This window comes from Micropterus dolomieu, linkage group LG10 (genome assembly GCF_021292245.1).
Source record: "Micropterus dolomieu isolate WLL.071019.BEF.003 ecotype Adirondacks linkage group LG10, ASM2129224v1, whole genome shotgun sequence".
NCBI lineage: Eukaryota > Metazoa > Chordata > Actinopteri > Centrarchiformes > Centrarchidae > Micropterus > Micropterus dolomieu.
This window is the reverse complement of record NC_060159.1, coordinates 12,204,643-12,222,814: the sequence shown is the minus strand read 5'-3', so window position 1 is coordinate 12,222,814 and position 18,172 is coordinate 12,204,643. Positions and strand designations below refer to the sequence as shown.

At 40.8% G+C, this 18,172-nt stretch overlaps 1 protein-coding gene and 2 long non-coding RNA genes across 3 annotated transcripts; 1 reads left to right on the top strand and 2 right to left on the bottom strand.

Moving 5' to 3' along the window:
• On the bottom strand, positions 1–17,832 carry wdr26b (WD repeat domain 26b). The gene is made up of 14 exons (XM_046060090.1): positions 17,104–17,832; positions 14,946–15,045; positions 13,546–13,602; positions 9,713–9,849; positions 8,561–8,658; positions 8,292–8,448; positions 7,708–7,846; positions 5,541–5,681; positions 5,021–5,140; positions 4,422–4,567; positions 3,559–3,637; positions 3,299–3,428; positions 2,747–2,941; positions 1–2,427 (listed from the first exon to the last, which is right to left on the bottom strand). Exons 1-14 carry the CDS (start codon positions 17,406–17,408, stop codon positions 2,402–2,404), a joined length of 1,830 nt encoding a protein of 609 aa, XP_045916046.1. The 5' UTR covers positions 17,409–17,832; the 3' UTR covers positions 1–2,401.
• LOC123977434 lies at positions 13,477–17,954 on the top strand. Its single transcript, XR_006826669.1, has 2 exons — positions 13,477–13,660; positions 17,793–17,954. It is a non-coding gene; the product is annotated as an uncharacterized LOC123977434 (long non-coding RNA).
• LOC123977435 lies at positions 15,709–16,932 on the bottom strand. Its single transcript, XR_006826670.1, has 3 exons — positions 16,841–16,932; positions 15,867–15,948; positions 15,709–15,769 (listed from the first exon to the last, which is right to left on the bottom strand). It is a non-coding gene; the product is annotated as an uncharacterized LOC123977435 (long non-coding RNA).
• Positions 17,955–18,172: the final 218 nt, after the last annotated feature.

The following is an 18,172-nucleotide window of genomic DNA, read 5'->3' as shown; positions in this document are numbered from 1 at the left end:
TGTCTGGTTATATTTTAATATGATCATACAGGGATAGAGGTCAACCAAAAAATGATATAATGTGAACAAAAAATTTAAGTAACAAAAAAGTTCAATAAAAACAGACAGAAAAGCAATGATTTTAAACATGTTTTACTGTATATCAGTCTGTAGCAAATAGTCATTACATACCCTGAAAAAGGAAGGAAGAAAGCTCTGAATGGTGCACTGACCACTGAATAACTTGTCAGGAGAGCAAAGGGGGTGTTAATGCTGAATTCTCTCTACACTCCAAGAGTGGTACGTTCGAGATGAGGCAGCCATGCCATAAATGTGCGAGGTTCAGTTTTATAATGTCTAAAATCATCATCAGTCACTGCTTTTGGGTGCATAGAGGCATACTAAGGGCTCAAATCCTTTAGCAATCTCCTGTTAAGGTTTTTGAGTCTTTGCCAATGCAACCTTTCAAGCCATCAGAACGGCAAGTGTGGTGACACTGCACTTTGAGTGCAGTGTGGGGTGGTGTCATACATACTGAAGATGCGTGTACAACCGTATGAACAGGAAGGCAGTTTTGTGTGTGTGTGTGTGTGTGTGTGTGTGTGTGTGTGTGTGTGTGTGTGTGTGTGTGTGTGTGTGTGAGGACTGCAACAACACTAACACTGTAGGCTCAGAGAGTGGTTCTGGTTATTGGTGCCTCTTCTCTCTAACTACTCAGCCAATAATTACAATCATTAACTTCTCATATGAAATGACCCTTTGCTAACACCACAACACTTTACAGCTTTTTGAAACATGCCTCTTTTTAAATGTCTTTTTCTTCTCCCCAGAAAGATGATTCATTGTTGATAACTCCGTGCCGTTTGAATGCCGTGTGGTTAGGAGAAAAAAAAAAAATTCAAATGTAAAAATTAAAGCCCCAGATTAAAGAAAAGTTTTTCTTTTACAAAATGGCTCTCAAATAGTCTTTGTTCCACAGATAGAGGTCCCTATGGGGCTTTGGATAACTTAGAATTGGTTTAAAATCCTCTTTACAATTTTACTATGGATTAGGAGCGCAGGGGAAGGGGAGTGGGGTGGATCTTCTGCTGGTGTGAATTGAGCACACATACAAAAACACGCGCCGATTAAACCTGCACCCACAAATGTCAGCTCTCACGCCAATATGCGCATGCATAACCACTTTCACTCTCTCTCTCTCTCTCTCTCTCACACACACACACACACACACACACACACACACACACACACGCGGAGGAGGGACAGCAGTCAACGGTGTGCAATCCAAGTTGCACTTGAACTCTTTCACATCTGAAAGCATGTCTTTTGAGAAAGGTCACAGTACGTGTCCTGACAGAGGAAACCCCACCTCACCAACAACGTCTGACCCCCTCACTGTTGATGTGTGACCTGTGAATCCCTCTGTCCTTCCCCTCTTAGGCAGATGTAAATGGAGTTGTGCGGTAGCTAGCTCGACAGAGGGGGTTGGGGGCTGTCAGTTGGAAACATTTTAGCGACTGTCCTTGTTAGAAGTTAAATTAAGGAATAAAAAGTTTTGTTTTCCTAATGTCGAGAAACAGAAAGTGGAGTCTTCACGCTAAAGATTTCCACGGGAACTACTTGAGCTAAGATTCACCTTTTAAATGAGAATTACGCTATGACTATTATAAAAAAATTCCGACATTTAGCATAGCCTTTTTTTTTGTGTTCTTTATCAGCTGGTCGGACAGTGTTTTTACGGTGGATTTTCAGCCTTTGTCCAACAGATCAAATGCGAAGAACATAGCAGGAGAGTGGTGAAGAGGAAAACATACATACAGAAGAGTTGCTATATTCCCCTGTGCACCATCCTCCCGCAACAACACCCCACCCATGTCCATGGAGACATTTTACAGGTAATGTGAGAGACAAACAGGCAGACAGATGTAGTCCAATGAGTAGACGGCTAGTCTGCGGTGTTTGTCTGGAGGCATCACAGGGTTTTGATGTGCTCCAAGCTCAAGGTGGAAGTGGGTTTCCTGGGAAACTCTGCAAAGGACCTGGCATGGCTGGTGACCATGCAGCAAGATGGGGGAAGAAGGGTCAGTTGGAGGAGGAGAACAGCCGTTACAGCTCACCATGTGGATGGCGGTCGTGTCCCGCTGGGTGTTGATTGGTTTTTCCTCTGGGACAGGATCAGGTTTTTTATGAGTACCTGAATTTTCAGAGGGTACATCATCAACTCCACCGTTTTGTCTAGGCCAGTCAGGAGACAACATTATCTCACTTTTGTTTTCTCTTTTGTCTTGGTGGCTTCTGTTTGTTATTCTTCACTTGCTTTAGGGTTGCCGTTAGATTTTGTTCGCCCGTTTAGATTTTGTTTTATTGTGGGATTCTTGGATTCTTGTTAAAGAGAGATGTCATCTGGTCCATAAAGTGACCATCAACTGTCCATGTTACTGCAGTTCTCTGAGGAGAAAAAAATTCTTTTTTTATAAAATGTAACACCATATAATTTAAAAAGCATTCAACACATCAGTGACGCTTTACCAAAAAGCTCTCCCATAACTCTGCAGAACGAGTTTTAAATAGTGAGCATAAAGATGCAGATAATTTTGATGGTTAAAAATGTAGTAGTTACAATAATATCAACCAGCAAAAGAAACATTTTTTATGTGTAAAACCATCTGAGTACCAAGTTTCATGTATCATTAAAAGTATCATGTATGACCATTTCTGAGCTAACAAAGCTTACTTGCTCTATGGTAAATACAGATTAGGCCATTACCATTGAGTCCGTCCGCCTCTTGTGTGTCGAGGAAGGGCGCAGGACCCCATACACGCACTGTGCCGTCATCTGAGGCAGAAGCCATGAGTCCTGGGATGGCCGGGTTCCAGCTCACGCAGTTAACAGTGCGTGTGTGGCCTGTTAGCTCAGCGATGGGAAGTTCACCGCGCCTGTGCCAGATGTACACTTTGTGGTCTGTGGAGAAGGGATGACAAACAAAAACAGGTGGGAGTAAAGATATTCAGTGCACGGAAGGCAATATGAAAACACAGATTTGTAAAGTCTGTTCACATGAGTAGTATTACTGCACTCATCAGCAGTGATTCTGTGCAACAAGCAGTTTAATCACCACAAAACTGCACTATAATCACACCACACTGAGAGAAGACACGACAGTCACAGCAAGATTCTTGACTCCCTACAAAGTCCACAAAATTTTATGAAAATGTTATGTTTGCAGGGCAGTCGAAGAACTACAAGTTATCACAAAGAACAGCCGAATATTAACATTATTCCTGTTAATATTTTTGATCTGCAATACTCTGACTGTACCTTCACTGCCACTAGCAATGAAGTCTTCGTTGTGTCCTCCAAAGCAGGAGTGGATGGTGTAGAAGCCCTGGGTCACGCCTTGGTATTTCCTCACCAGCACCCGGTCCTGAAGGTCCCACAGGTGCACTCCCTGCAAAAGGTTGTAGATATACAGCCTATAACTTGTGTAATGCACTGCATAGTGTTTGTCAAAACAAAGTGGCAATGTGCTTTGGAAGCAAACAAACTGATATTGACACTGAGTTGGTCAAAAAGCTTACCTGAGTTGCTACATTTAACAAAGCTAATCTTCCGTTCTTTGAAACAGTAAAAGACATGATAGGGTGGTCCTCCTGAACTCTGTAAAGGACATGTGAACAAAACACAGGCAGTCAGGCACCATATCGAATAATGCAAATATTCATTACAATATAAACAAGCAATATACAAATAAAGCTGATATGGAAATCTTGGTAGCTTGACACGACATGATACTAACAGTTCAATAGTACACAACCATTTGTACAGACCTTGACTCATTGCTCAATTGGTTGTGCTAGACATTTATCTCCCAATGAAACTGTAGCTTATGCTGAACGTTGTGGGCAAACTTCACTGAAGTCTGCCTTTTTTGGTAGCAGAGAACAAGAACTCCACTGAAAGTACATACACACGCATATCCACTACTTTTGATTTTTAGATCATGTTAAAGAGCAACACATCAAGTCGAGGCGTGCCCAAACCCTTGTGTAGCACTGTATGTATTGGCAATATGACAGCTGCACTCAAAATGCTATTAATAAAGGTCCTGCACACCCATACATGTGTTTTCAACTGATTAGACGTGTGCTTAGGTTGATGTTGGGCAGAGCTCTGCTGGAAATGACATGAGGTCATCAAACTCTAATGATAAAGCTGTGAATTGTTTTGCCTCAACAGATGCCACAAAGCTAAGAAGAGGAACTGTCTCTACACACCCAACCAGTCCGGAGATGAGCTCTGATAAGGTAGATTAAATGAAAACACATAAGTGGTTGGACAGTGACTAGGAAGGGGCTTTAAATAACAAACTCATTTGGCTGGCTTTCACAAGCAAAATGCTTAGATACACAACAGTACAGGAACAATTAGGGCTTACACATACATGTTTCTGTCCGTAAGGTCCTCGAAGTTGTACCCCCGTATACGCTGGTGGGTGTCTGAGGCCAGCACTGCTCTGCCATCACCCAGGCACCACAGACACTGCACTCTCACGCCCTCCCAGGAGTCCAACAAGTTACCGTCCAGGTCCTGACAACAGAGACAGACGCCTAGTTGCTCCAGAGGCGTGCAACCTCTGACATTCATAGCAATTGTAAGTCGCTTTGGATGAAAGCGTCAGCTAAATGAATAAATGTAATGTAATGTACCCCTAATCCTTGACACAGCAATGAAAACACGGACAAAGCATAGTGTAGCATAGAAACCATTATGTAACAAGAGGATGCTCTTTCTTTCTGCTCAGACACATTTAAGAACAGAGAGGAATGTGTGGCTCATACGTCAAACTGCTTTCCTTCCTCTCAACAACATGTGATTTAATAGTGGATAACTGGCAAATATAGGCTCATCTATTTTGGAATAACATGGCCAGTCACTCACAACATCAATGAAAAAAGCTGTATATTTTGGAGGCATTTGCTAGTACAAACACATTGAAACGATACTCAGTAAATAAAGCAGAAAATGTATCAATCTACTTACACATTGATAAAACTGTCCTCTCTGTCCTCCAGTGACAAAGCGTTTGCCATCAGGGTTCCAGGCCACACTGGTCAGACTGTCTTCATGGGACTGGGACATTTTGGTCCGCAGCTCCCCCGTCTGGTCAAGGAGGGGATTGGCAGACACGGTGGAAAAATAGAGGAGGAGTGAAAAATAGGGGGGGAGGGGAAGCAGCAAGAAGAAACATGAAGTAATAGAAAGGGAGGGGTGGAAAAAAAGGAAAAGAAAGGGAGGGGAAGGATGGGAGAAGAGGAGAGGTCATTGAGTACACGCAGCATACACAATATCTATGGGGGCTTAAAGCATGTTTTTGTTTTCCACTTGTTTTTATTTTAATGAGATATCTCAAGTCTTTGACATCACCGATCAAATCTTTAGTACAAACTTTCACTGTCATGTTCAGATGTAAAAATGGGGCTGGCATATGGAAACAATTAGTTAATTGGTCTCCCAAGTACAGGATTATGCAAAGCTAAAAGCAGTGGGGGTCTGAAGTCACCTGAACATTCCACAGCCACAACTCAGAGCAGTCGTCAGGCCCACAGGCGATCAGGTAGGTGTCATCGGGACTCCAGGCTAAGTAGGAGACACCGTATGCGTGACCCTCCAGGGTTCGCAGCAGCTTCAGCTGGTGGCTTTCCTACATGAAGATAAGATGAAGAGGATTATGATGGAATTAATTTCACAGAGGGTTGGGCCATCGTTTGGTTTGAAAACTTGTAATCCTAGTACCACTGCAAAGTCAAACAGGTGCACATTGGTTAGGGATGGATATCGCTACTCGGTACCTTTATGGTATTGTCTGAAACAGCCCAGTATCGAGTAGAACCAAAACGTCTCCAGTCAAACCAGTACTTCAATCGATACCTAGGCCTATTTTTTGTAACCAGATCGCAGCAAAAAATGACCATTTTTATGGTTTTGCTTGCATCCAAACACGCAAGCAACACACCGAAAGAAAGAGAAGAGCATGCCTTTTTTTCCCCTTCCATAAACTGTATAAAAAAGGCCAGCACACGCGGAGTCCAAGCATGATTTAAGCAGCCGCTCACCTTTGGCTGTGTCTCAGGCATGTTCGTCACTGTTGCAGGTTTATCACCACAAGCTTGGCTTTCAGTTGGTTTCATCTTCTTGTAACATTTAACACTTCTCTGTACATTTTTATTTGCTATTCACATCACTTGTCACAGATTGATCACTGTGTTCCATCACATCAATTAAATGCTTTTGTGGAGCAGCAGCAATCAGCTGATTTTAGTCACGAAGCCTCTGTCTGCAGCTGCTTCAGGTGTAGCTAGGTTGATCAGCTGGACGTGCAGCCTCTCTTTTCCTCTGTTTGTGAGTCTTTAGTGTAGTTTAGCGACTTGTTTAAACAGACTGCTTTCTCATTTTCTACTTCTGACTGTCGTCTTTTCAGAGGTTTGGGACTCACCACTAAAGGAAAAAGCGCTCGCAGAGATGTTTCAATTCAGTTTATTGATCGAAAGTTAATAAAATAATCTTCCGTTGTTAACTTTCAACACACGTATCAAAACAATACCTTAAATTAATTTCCCACAACTTATTTGGTCACTAAACTATTTCACTCCTCCTCTCTCATTCAAATATAAAATCTCTCCCAAGCTGTCTTTCCTCTTATAATACTACCAGTAAGGATGACCGAATTAGGATGAGGAACAATCTGATACAATTTCCCAATACTTTTTATGTAGCAGTTATCTGAAACAAAAAAAATAAAATCGATAACCTTGCTTGTCCATAACAACAATAAAAATAACAATAAGCTACCATTCAACTACTATGGCTTGAACAGGTGGCATTTTATGCAAGGTATCGAATGAAGTACTCAATTGGTATCGATATCACTTTAAGGGTACTGGTTTTGGTACTGGTATCATAAAATTTTAAATGATACCCAACCCTAACATTAGTTGGCAAGAAGTCACATGACATTTACGAATTTCTCTCATTCTATGTCAAAGTGGCACTAAACTACAACAAATCTTTAAAAAAAGTAAAGGTATTTCCTAAGTCTGACCCCACTTAAAAGAACCTGGAGGACAAGTGACTTTCTGTGAATCAATGCGGTTTGTCCCAGGGTTCTTATCTAGCAGACATAACGTAAACCGTTACACAGGCTTCCCACTATATATATATAGAAACAGACACCAATGCTGGTTCCCCTTACAGAAAGAGAGGACCAACCAAATTTAAATGTTATGGATGCAATGAAGAGTACAGTGATACCGAGATAAAGACAGACTTCAAGAGTGGTCATTTATGCATTTCTGTAGATAATGCCTCATAATCTAAGACAGAAAGTAAAGGTGCTTCAAAGTGATACATATGTTCATATGCATAAGATATGAACATATAGGTAGAATAGCCTAATTCTAAGTATATTACATACTAAAAAATGCCAAGACAAACGTGCCTGCAAATGTAAAAACCCCGACCACTACATTCCTGCAGGGTAATTTTAGCTGCAGACTAAATTTATATTATTATAAATTTAGTCCGCAGCTAAATATATATATATATATATATATATATATATATATATATATATATATATATATATATATATATATATATATATATATATATATATATATATATATTTTTGTTTTTTTTTTTTTTTTTGTTTTTGTTTTGTTTACACTCACCGGGTCCACTTGCCAAATTATGACAGTAGTATCTTTAGAGCCGGTGGCTAGTTTGGTGCCGTCATTTGAGAATTTGCAGAACCACACTTCGTTACAGTGCTCTGTCAGGATCTGTTGGGTGTAACAGGGGAACTGCTTCCTGTGACATGGAAAAAGACCAAAGGTTAAAATGTTCAGTGTGTCAGTCAGCAATTTTTTACCTTATATTGTCTATATCTCCACATGTGGCAATCACAGTAAAACTAAATATGCAATATAGGGCATGGACAGGAGGAAGCCAAATAAAAAGGTTAAACTTATGAAACAATAAGAGTAGTGCAGCCCTGACAGGATTTTAAGATGAGACAAGACAGGGACAAGATATAAGATATAATAATATACAAGAGATGGTAAATGGGCTGAGATCTACTAATGCAGAACTCAACATTTGGAAACACAAATCAAGGTTTTTCCAAGATATGTGTCAACATTATAGTTTTATAACAGGAGGTCAAATGTTACATAAATATCAGATGCTGCAGTATGATCATATAACGCTGAGGTCTCGAGAGGCCTGAGCAGCATGCTAGCTGTGCCGCACCAACCTGCTGCAGACATGATCGAGGAGGAGAGAGACTGAGTCCAGACTACTGTCCAGCTTGGTGTTGTGATAGAGGCAGCGGTCCCTCTGCAGCTCCACTGCTTGCCGCAGCAGGGTCTGCAGCCGCCGAGGGGGCAGCATCACAGAAGGCGGCAGGTATGCTAAAAGGAGAGATAAAAGCAGCCAAATTGACACCGCATATTGGTCACGTGTTGTTGTCACGCAATGTGTGTGCCAGCTCTACAGAGTCAGTGTATAGACACGCTTCCTCACTCTGCAATTTGTCCAGCAGTCGGCAGCGTGAGGCGGTTCCCTTGCCCTCCCACTCTGCCTTTGCCCTCAGATCCTCAGCATGGCTACACATTAGGTACCTGCAGGAAGACACAAGCACAGAGCTCATGCATAACAAAACACGCCGGAAATGATGACACACACAGCCTGATTATCACAATAAAAATACAACAACAAAAAAATTATACATGTCTACAAGTTGCCAGCAAGAGCAAAAAACAGATACAGTATGCTATAGAACCTGAAATTAAGTAAATGTCAGTGTCTGTAACGCAGGTCAGAGAATGAGCTGACGGATACAGCCAATGACTGACCTAAATTAAGACAAAGACTGTTAGGGCAAACAGGCTTGTCGGCAGTGTGGAGGGATCAATGCACAGAAATTGATTAGGTAATGGATCAGAGGAGTGTGTTTGCTGAGAGCATAGGCACTGTGCATTGATCTGACTGTGGATTAGATTATCCTATAGCTACTGACAGCCTTTTACTATATGTCAAAATAAAATAATATTTGTAGCATAACATGTATATTGGAGAACAAAATTAATAACAAACTAGAGGTCACTGAAGAATATTGATTTTAACATGCTGTTCAATCTACACATTAGAGCAATCTACATTAGAGCAGCCTAGGACTCAAATCTAAATATGGGGTAAATACTGAAACTATTGTTAAAGGCCTCATGATAGCTGTCAATACTCATGCTTTCCCTGACTATTCAAGATAAATATACATCTCTACCAATCATCCTACCTACAATTTATTGTGTTACTTGATAAACAGGAGCTCTGTGACAACACGGAACCGTAAAAAATACTTACATCATTTAATATATCAATTTCATAGTAGTAAAAGTCTGGCTCTCTAGTTGGCTCACCACCAGCGGTGGGAGCTGTATCATTACTGATTACAGAGCTATCAAAAATTCAAATTAGCTTTATTGGCATGAATGTATAGCAGCAATATTGCCAAAGCTATATATAAAGTACATAAGGACAATTAATTTCATACATTTCATTATTATCTAAGAGCTACCTGATACATGGCTGTTTGTAGATGTGCATTTCTGTAGACAGGGTGAGCTGGCTGATGACTGCTATGAGACAGATGCAATATTAAACTTGCTACAGTACCCGCTAAGTACGTGGATGCGATCCGTGTTGTACTTGAGTGGTGTCAGCTCTCCCCGAAGCACCTGCAGAGCCTCCAGGACTTTGCCATCCTCCAGATACTCTAGGTACTTCTGCTGCAGCAGTAGGAACTTCATACGCTGAGTAGAAGAAGAGAGACATAGGCACAGAAAAGAAATTTTATAAAAGCTGAAAAGAGTAGAGAAGGAAGATAAGAATGGCAAATAAGCTTAAACTACTACATCGGGTTTCCCTACAACAATGATAAGAAGCGATGTCAACCACTGATCCAACAACAGATGGTCTGCGAGGACATAAAACTCCTTAAATCTAAGGGTACAGCCAGTAAAAATAAATCACTATAGTAAAAAAATAAATCCCCGTATGAAATGTATGCTGTCATTTGCCATCAAAACTCAAAATGGCAGTAGCACATTGCAAGGCAGCATTTTGTCATTATCAGAACATATTCATAGATGTGCCCCAGACATATGGTAATCAACATCAATAGCCTACTTCCTTCAGACTGAAGACCACCCCCGGCAAGTGTTTAGCAGTCACTGCGAAGAGTCTTATCTGAGTTATGCAGTAGGAGCCGCAGCCCTGACAACTTGTACAAGCACAGTTAAACCTGCTACACATAAATTCAGGAAAACATCCACCCACAAAAGCCTACACATAAAGGAGTGCAAAAACACACCTCACCTAACTCCCCAACTAGGCCTGTGATAAACCACCTACTGGAACTGCAGTGAAAATCAGGTTGACAATGACAACACTAACCTGCTCACTAAACTGCTACAACTCAAGACCTAAAATGGCTACCCACATTGTACATACAGCTAAAAATTAACAGCTACAGGCATTATCTCAATAACGCCACTGGTAATGGCAGTTAGACAGATTTCTGAAACAGAGCAGGCAGCACTTGACTGAGACATGCGGGACCATTTTTTGAAGCTCATCTTGTCTGCTAATTTGCATGCTAGCTGGGGCTAATTAGCCAGAGTGAATTCCCATTTCCATGCTGCAAAGTATACAGTTTCTCAATAAAGTGAGTACACCCAGGGTACCACCAGGATTCTCCAAGTTAAATTTAAGACTTTAAAACCTTTTTAATACCATTTTTCATAAAATATTTTAAAAAATACAATATTATACAATATTAGTGGCACTAACAACTCTTATAGTGTGAAAACAAAAATACAAAATAAATTGTGCAGTTTGAGTTGTTACAATTAGTTACTCCTCGGCTAGATAAGGTAATGTAATGTTGCCTAATATGCTTATGTAAAAGCCAATTGCTTCAATGATTATTAATCCTGTTCTGTTTTTGCATCTAAAGGCTGCTTGAAATACAGCAGTATTGACTTGCAAGCAGCGGGGATAAAGAGTTGGGCTCCGGTTTGTTTTTCCTCTTCCCGGTTATCGGCTCATATGGGTGATGTAAGTTTAATGTGCGTGAGCTTGTGGGATGTTTCCAATCACATAAAGTCACCCTACAATACTGGCGCAAGGCCAACACGGTCCTTGTCTCAAGCACAACTGTCTCTCCGTTGCTGTTATAACATTCACTGACTAAACTGCAGCGGGTCTTCCAGCTCCGCTGTTTCATTAGCGCTCGCCATAGTGTGACTGACTCGCACGCCGATCCGCTTGTTGTGCTAACCTCAGCGCCGCTGCCCTCAGCCTCGTCCACAAACGTGTGCGTATCTCTGGCCTTCTGAACTTCAGACAATTGCCCATTCTGAGTCGACGAGCCAACGTTAGCTTGATAGTAGCCCGACGTTTTGTTTTCTTTCCCAACAACTGACTGATTCACGCCAGAGCCGGATGCCAGAGCTCATGCAACGCGAACTCTCCACAGTCCAGAGCGAAGCTAATCACTGACGTAAACAGTAACGTTATGACATCTAAGTCATACCAAATAGAGTAAATTGTAAAGTCACACACACAAACGTGTTTATTTATGACGTTACGCCATTTATTTGATCCTACGAAAGGACACGAAAAAAATTAAGACCTTTGTCAACGAAATTGAACGCTTTGTTAATGAAATTTAATACTTTTAAGGTCTTATTTTTAGAACATGAAATGTAAAACTTTTAAAAACACTTTTAAGACCAAGCGGGTACCCTGTAAATCTCTTTGTCTGTAGCTTGTTTAGCGGAGATGCTACGTATCTTAAAATTGAGCAACTCCTTGCAAAGGGGGGAGGAGGACATGAGAACTGATAATGATGTCTTCGCTCTTCTTTCTAAACTTCACTCAGCATTTTGATGTCAGGAATATAGTTTAACATTTGTTTCCGACGAGATATTGATTTTATATTGTTATTTTGCTGCTGTAAACTTTACTTTTGTTGCTGCTCTGAAAACAGTTAGTTATAATATATTAAATTTGATTTCTGTTCTGAATTTATTCTTTTTTAATAACATTTTTAAAAGGCAATTAATTAATGAATGAAATGAAAAACCTATAAGAGTACAGATAAAGAACAGAACCAATAAATAGTATCAATAAATGTATCAGTGATATTCTAACAATATAAAATAAATACAATATAAATGGCAGCCGGTAAAGACAAAGTTTATATTTTATCACTCATAGTTAACAAGTCCATCTCTGGGATGGATCTCTCATTCATTTAATTTACTATTTATAAAGATTAAACATGACAATTAACTTTAATCTTGTTATTTTCAACAAAGTTTTGTGTTGGAGTTTGTGTTATTCAAAATTTTGACACAAAGATTAAAAATTCGGTTCCACATATCGATCTAATTGGTTACTAATAATCTGTATCGCCCCGGAAAAAAAACGTATAGGTCCATCCCTAAATCAAATATTTACAAAAATGTGAGGGGTGTACTCACTTTTGTGAGATAATGTATATTAGATTTTACTCTACCTGGACTAATGGCATTTTACACGACTTTTCTTTGTTTTGATATTGGCATTCTCTCTAAATATCGGCCATTGAAAAACCCTTATCGGTCAACCACTACTTTTAACATTTTGTATTAACCAAAAATAATATAAGACATACAAGACATCAATAATACTGCCAATGTCAAGTTTGCAAACTTGAAAAATGTAATAACCCACCGAAGCCCCCTCACGAATGTCCCTTGAGCCATCTTTCCACCATCCATATTAGTTTTTACTTATCTTTTTCCTGTTGTGTGTGGCTCCTTTATTTCCAGAGGGCAATGCATTGTCAACATCACACTCAAAAATCAAGCAACAAAACTCTCTGAGTAGTGATTACAGCACATATCCAAGATCCTGTCAGAGTTACTATGTAGTGTGGAAATGGGACACAACTATAGTTTTGCTCTTGCAGTGACATCTGAATTTAAATCATTTTTAAAACAGACATCAAATATTTCAGCTTTAAACAAAAGTCCAATATATTGGCTTATAAACATTCACACATACCATAAATGAACATTTTCAATGTGTATCCTTTGTTTAATTTGTTAAAGTAATTGTGACAATGATATGTATTAAATAAGATATTTTAAATGTGAGCGTTAATAACTGATATTTTACTGAAGTAGCTAAAAGAACAGGACAAGAAAACAAGAATCATGCTTGCTAAGTTGAACCACATTTTGCCTAAAAAACAACCGATTCATGCACTCATACCCTAAATCTAATGGGATGTCTATTCCTGCCGCTACACTTTCCAAAGTGTCATCCAGAACATTTTAGCTTTCAGTGTTCCACAACAAGAACCCATTTTAATGGTTCCATTCTAGAACCTCCAGTTGTGCCTCCTAACTGACTGGCTGCCATTCAGCCCAGCTCAGGTTTGGGAAAGGGGAGCTTACCACAATAGCATTGGGAGAATGCATCAGTGCTCTCAGCTCATTGAGATCATTCTCAGCCTGGATAAAAACAAAGGGAGGGTGATGGAGGGGAGAGACAGAGAGAAAGAGAGAAATGGTAAGCTCAGCAGTTTCCATGCATGCACAGGAAAAAAATAATCACATGAGCAGTAATATAGATCTTATGGACACTTTCCTGTTTAAGATGAGTAAACTGAGGTTTTAACAATATAGCCGATGGCCATGTGCTGTGTTCAAAATTATAAAACACCTTTATGTTTCTCAAAAAAATACTGGCCTCTTTTATAACTTTTGCCAGTAAAACAAAACAGATTTCTAGATTTAAAACAAATGTCAAATGAGTGGCTGGTTTATGGTGGGTTTGTAGAGAGTACAAACCTACTTGCCACATCCAGAAATTGACCACCGTTTGGCTCAAGGTTGGTGTTAAATTTCCATCCTGCAGTTCTTACATAGGGCCATTATTTCAGAAGAGCCACAAAGCCAATTTAATAAGATGTGCTTTTATGAGTCTCAGCTCTAAAATGTTGTTATTCTGCAGTGAGAACAGGGTAATACAGCCGAGACTGCTGATTTAAAAACTCCTTAATTATAAACCTAATGTTTTCAAAGTCCTCATTACAGGGCCTAATGGAGCCCTCAACATCCTGCAATAAAGCTCCACTATGCTTTTGTTCTGATAAACCTTAGTTTTGATATTTTAATATAATACTGGGCACATAGTGTGGCAAGTGCCTTGCTATAAAAATGACAGAAACTAGATTTTGCATTAAGCATAGTAGTAATAATAATAATGAGCAGTTTTATTTTTACCAAATACTCTTGTTTAAAAATTTAAGACCAGTTCACTGACCAACCATTCTTCTCAACTACCGGAAGTCAGATTTTTCTCGCCACAATAATAATTATAGGCATTATTATGAAATATTGTTCGGAAAAACAAAATCCATGACATGAAATTCATTCACTATATTCAATAAACCTATGTGGCCTAAAACTGTCAGTTCTGAAGTCAAGTAGCACTTTAACAGTAAGCTCATTTGGTCGAGAAAATAATTTAACTGGTACTTGTAAGGAATGTGTATAAGGCTTGTACAACATGTAACAAATAATAGTATGAGCTTGTGCAACTGGGGCCCAAATGCAGACCACTTTAAGTACTTTGCTTATGCTTTCTTCAACAATTTCTACTAGGAATCATACTTGTTTTTGTCAATAAGTCATACGAGATGATTTGCAAAGATATATGTCTGCTGGTGTCTTGACCACATGAGCTCTTCACCTTCAAGCACAATATGGAGAACACTTCACTAAGAAGGTCACTAATTCCCAGTCTATCAAAGTGCTTGCCATTATGTAACCATGTTAACCCTAAGACCAACCTTGTCCCACTCCCCCTCCATGACATGGTTGCGGAACTTGGTAGCTGAGGAGTGTTCCAGTCTGCAGCCTGATTCCTGCATCAGCAGGTCCACTGTCTGACTACAGAGACACAGAGCGAGAGCCAAAGTTAGTCTGACATATAGACACAAGACAGATGGAAGAAAAGAAAAGGAGAGGCTAACTTTAAAATGTATTAAAATTGACAAATTACACTTATGAAAGATAGATAATATTTTTAGAGCCCAATCAGCTCATCAGTATGATGTTGAAAATGACCACGTGAATAAATTACGTGGCATTTCCAAGCAGATTATTCAACTCTTCTTGATTATCTAATCACCTATGGCATTTCATTCATCCCTTTGTGACTGCCATGTTCACAAGGATAGCAAATAGGTGATTGGGGGCTCTCTAACAATAATCTTAGCACAGGGACAATATTAACATCATTGGCCAACAATAGGATGAAGGCAATTTCTTCGTGAACAATGTCTGGAGGCGGCCAGCTCAGAGCAGTTGTGTCACCGGAGCATTATTTGTGGACAGTAGGAGGTTGAACCGAGCTTCCTCTGCAGTTGACATCATCCTCTCAGCCTGTCAACCATGAACCATGACCATCTGTCCCAAAACCACCTCTCTGCTAAACAAACTCCACCACCAGGTCCGCTGAGAGGCATGTGTGTTAATGAGAGTGTGCTGGGGATGGGGGTGGTGGACACCTTCAGCATGATGACATCATTCTCAGGTATCAATGGAGTGGCGCAGCAGTGTTGAGCCTCTGATCCAGCTGGCTGCTACAATGATTTCTCCTGCATTCCCCCAGCTGAAACGTAGGGGCTCTGTTTTATACCAGGCAATGCCATGTACCCCGACCCACCCTTCGTGTAAACATAGCGATGCAAGTCTGTCGTTTATAATACCTTGTAATGGCAGCTGCACTTTCTCAGCTGGATACAAGAGATCTGCAGATGTCTAGCTATCCAACAGTGGCTACCACATGCACTGTGAAAAAGAGGGCCAGACATATGCATTTCTTGAAAACCCCACTACGCTATAATTAGAGTCAAAAAGCAAAAAGCTTCTATCTAACACAGCTGATAGAAAGCGCATTCTTCAGCCGCCATGGAACCAACCGATTTTGTTCAGTTCAGGACGAACTGTCGCCCACGGTACTGACTGTTGTCTTTAAATAAATACATGCACGCCACCGTTGACACATTGCTCTCACAAAAATGAAGACATTCATGTAGAACTTAGGTTATCATGTTCATGATCTAGCCGTTTAAACTCGTGATTCATCTGATAAATAAAAGACTTGCTCGAAATGACAGCTCAAGACTTGCAAAGGGTGCGCTCGGAATACCAAAATAACCAGTGCCGTTTTCATAACCATAATAGTTATTACAGTGTGGCCGACCTATTAATGTTCTTCCCGCACCGTCTTGCAAAAATCACGTTATTTTTCCCGAGACAGCCGAGCTAGAAATGTAGAAAACCACTAACCATCCTGGCGAAAAAAAACGAGGTTGACAGCCCGCACATTAACATTTCCTCCGCATTTATTCTCGCAATGGCCTTGAAACGCAAACGCAACACTGCAAACTCAATAACCCTGCTTGTGTACTTAATTAAGGAGCTAAATCAAGTTTCTCCATTCTCGTAACATTTTATGCTGTGCAAACCACAACAAGTCAGAGGATCTCTAAGTAAACGTTACCAACGTTAGATGATGTAATGCCTTTTATTCAGTACGAAATCTATAACATTAACTTAATTAACACATCTTGGCGCTACTGGCATTAAAAATATACATCCACTCATGACGGACGTAAAGCAACCAAATGTTCAGACTGTGTTTTAATTGTTTGTACGAAGGTTTAATGTCAAGACAAACCAGCTCAGCGCAGGCTAGTGCTTTTAGCCGTCAAGCTAACTGTTATTGTGCAAGATGGACCCCTTCTTTCTACCAACTGCCGAGCTCACAGGCTAACTACCCCATCCCCCCATGTTTGTGTCTGTCAAGCGCACTAATAGCGCTTTTACCAACTGCTGTTTGGCAGTTTCAAGCGAAACACCAGTAATACAGATTACACGTCATAAGTTCAACGCCACATTAGATGTATTTGTAGCTTTTACCCCGACTTTGAATAAACTTACTTCAGCCCTAGTCCGTGGAGATGTTGCCCTATTAATCGTATGACATCTTCCTCCGCCTGCGATAGTCGTTTTTTCTTTTTCAACGAGCCGACCTCCGAGCCCGAAGCCGTAGAGGCAGCCGAAGTCCCCGAACCGGGCCCGCTTGAAGACCCGTTACTGGTACCGACACTATTTCCGTTGTCTGTGCTGGAGAGAAGCCCATTCGAGTGGGTTCCGCCGGCCGAGGATGACTCCCCGTTTTGTGCGCTGTTCAGGCAGGAGAGCTCTGAGGATTCTTGTCCCTGTCCTGCCCCGTTTGCCTGCATGCTGCTGCTGAGGTTGTTGACTACACTTCGGTTAAAGTGGATGGCAGAGGTGGCTTGAGAGTGTGTAGTAAGTCCTAAGACAACTGCGGACAGGCCTGTTACAACTGCTGAAGCCCCGGGCTCTCCTGCTCCCTCCGCCGCCGAGGCTCGGTGCTTCTTCCGCGGGGGCGGCGACGCTCCGCCGGTGTCCGAGTCGGAGGAGGAGGAAGCGGAGGCCAGAGTTTCCTCACCGAGAGCGGCCGTGGTTAGAAGCCGGCGGAGCTCCGGGTGGGAAATTTAGGTTAAGCTTCCAGGTTCGAGGCCTCGTTGTCGGGCTCAGAGCGGACTGTCAATATGGAAATGCTGTCAGTTAGCCCGTTTTTGTTGTTGTTTCTCTCAAAACAGCTGCAGCTCTAATGGAGTCCTGACGCCCTGACGTAACCGGAAATTCCTACACTACCAGGCTTCCGGGTAGAATTATAATCCATGGGTGGCGCATGAGAACCTAGTTAGCATAATAATCAACTGACAACAATAACACACCAAATTAAAATTCATTTGAATGTCTCCACAGACTCGACTTTATTCGAATTTCAAATTAGCAAAATGTGTGAACCTCGTATTGACGTTTATTACATCATTACATTTCTAACTAAACCACTCACATCTCAACATGTTGCCCCACATTAATTATCTACAAGATAATCTACAAGAATAGGCCTCGATAGAAGGTTTTTGAGTTTGGCAAAAAGTTTAAAAATCTTGAAATCATCACTGTCATCATC

Bases quoted from the DNA above. Each gene is read 5' to 3' on its own strand.
- wdr26b (XM_046060090.1), bottom strand. From the start codon at position 17,408: ATGCAGGCAAACGGGGCAGGACAGGGACAAGAATCCTCAGAGCTCTCC. The intron at 7,847-8,291 runs GTTGGTGCGGCA...TCCATGTCACAG, and splicing joins CTCGATCATGTCTGCAGCAG to GAAGCAGTTCCCCTGTTACA. The intron at 4,568-5,020 runs GTAAGTAGATTG...CTCTGTTGTCAG, and splicing joins GAGGACAGTTTTATCAATGT to GACCTGGACGGTAACTTGTT.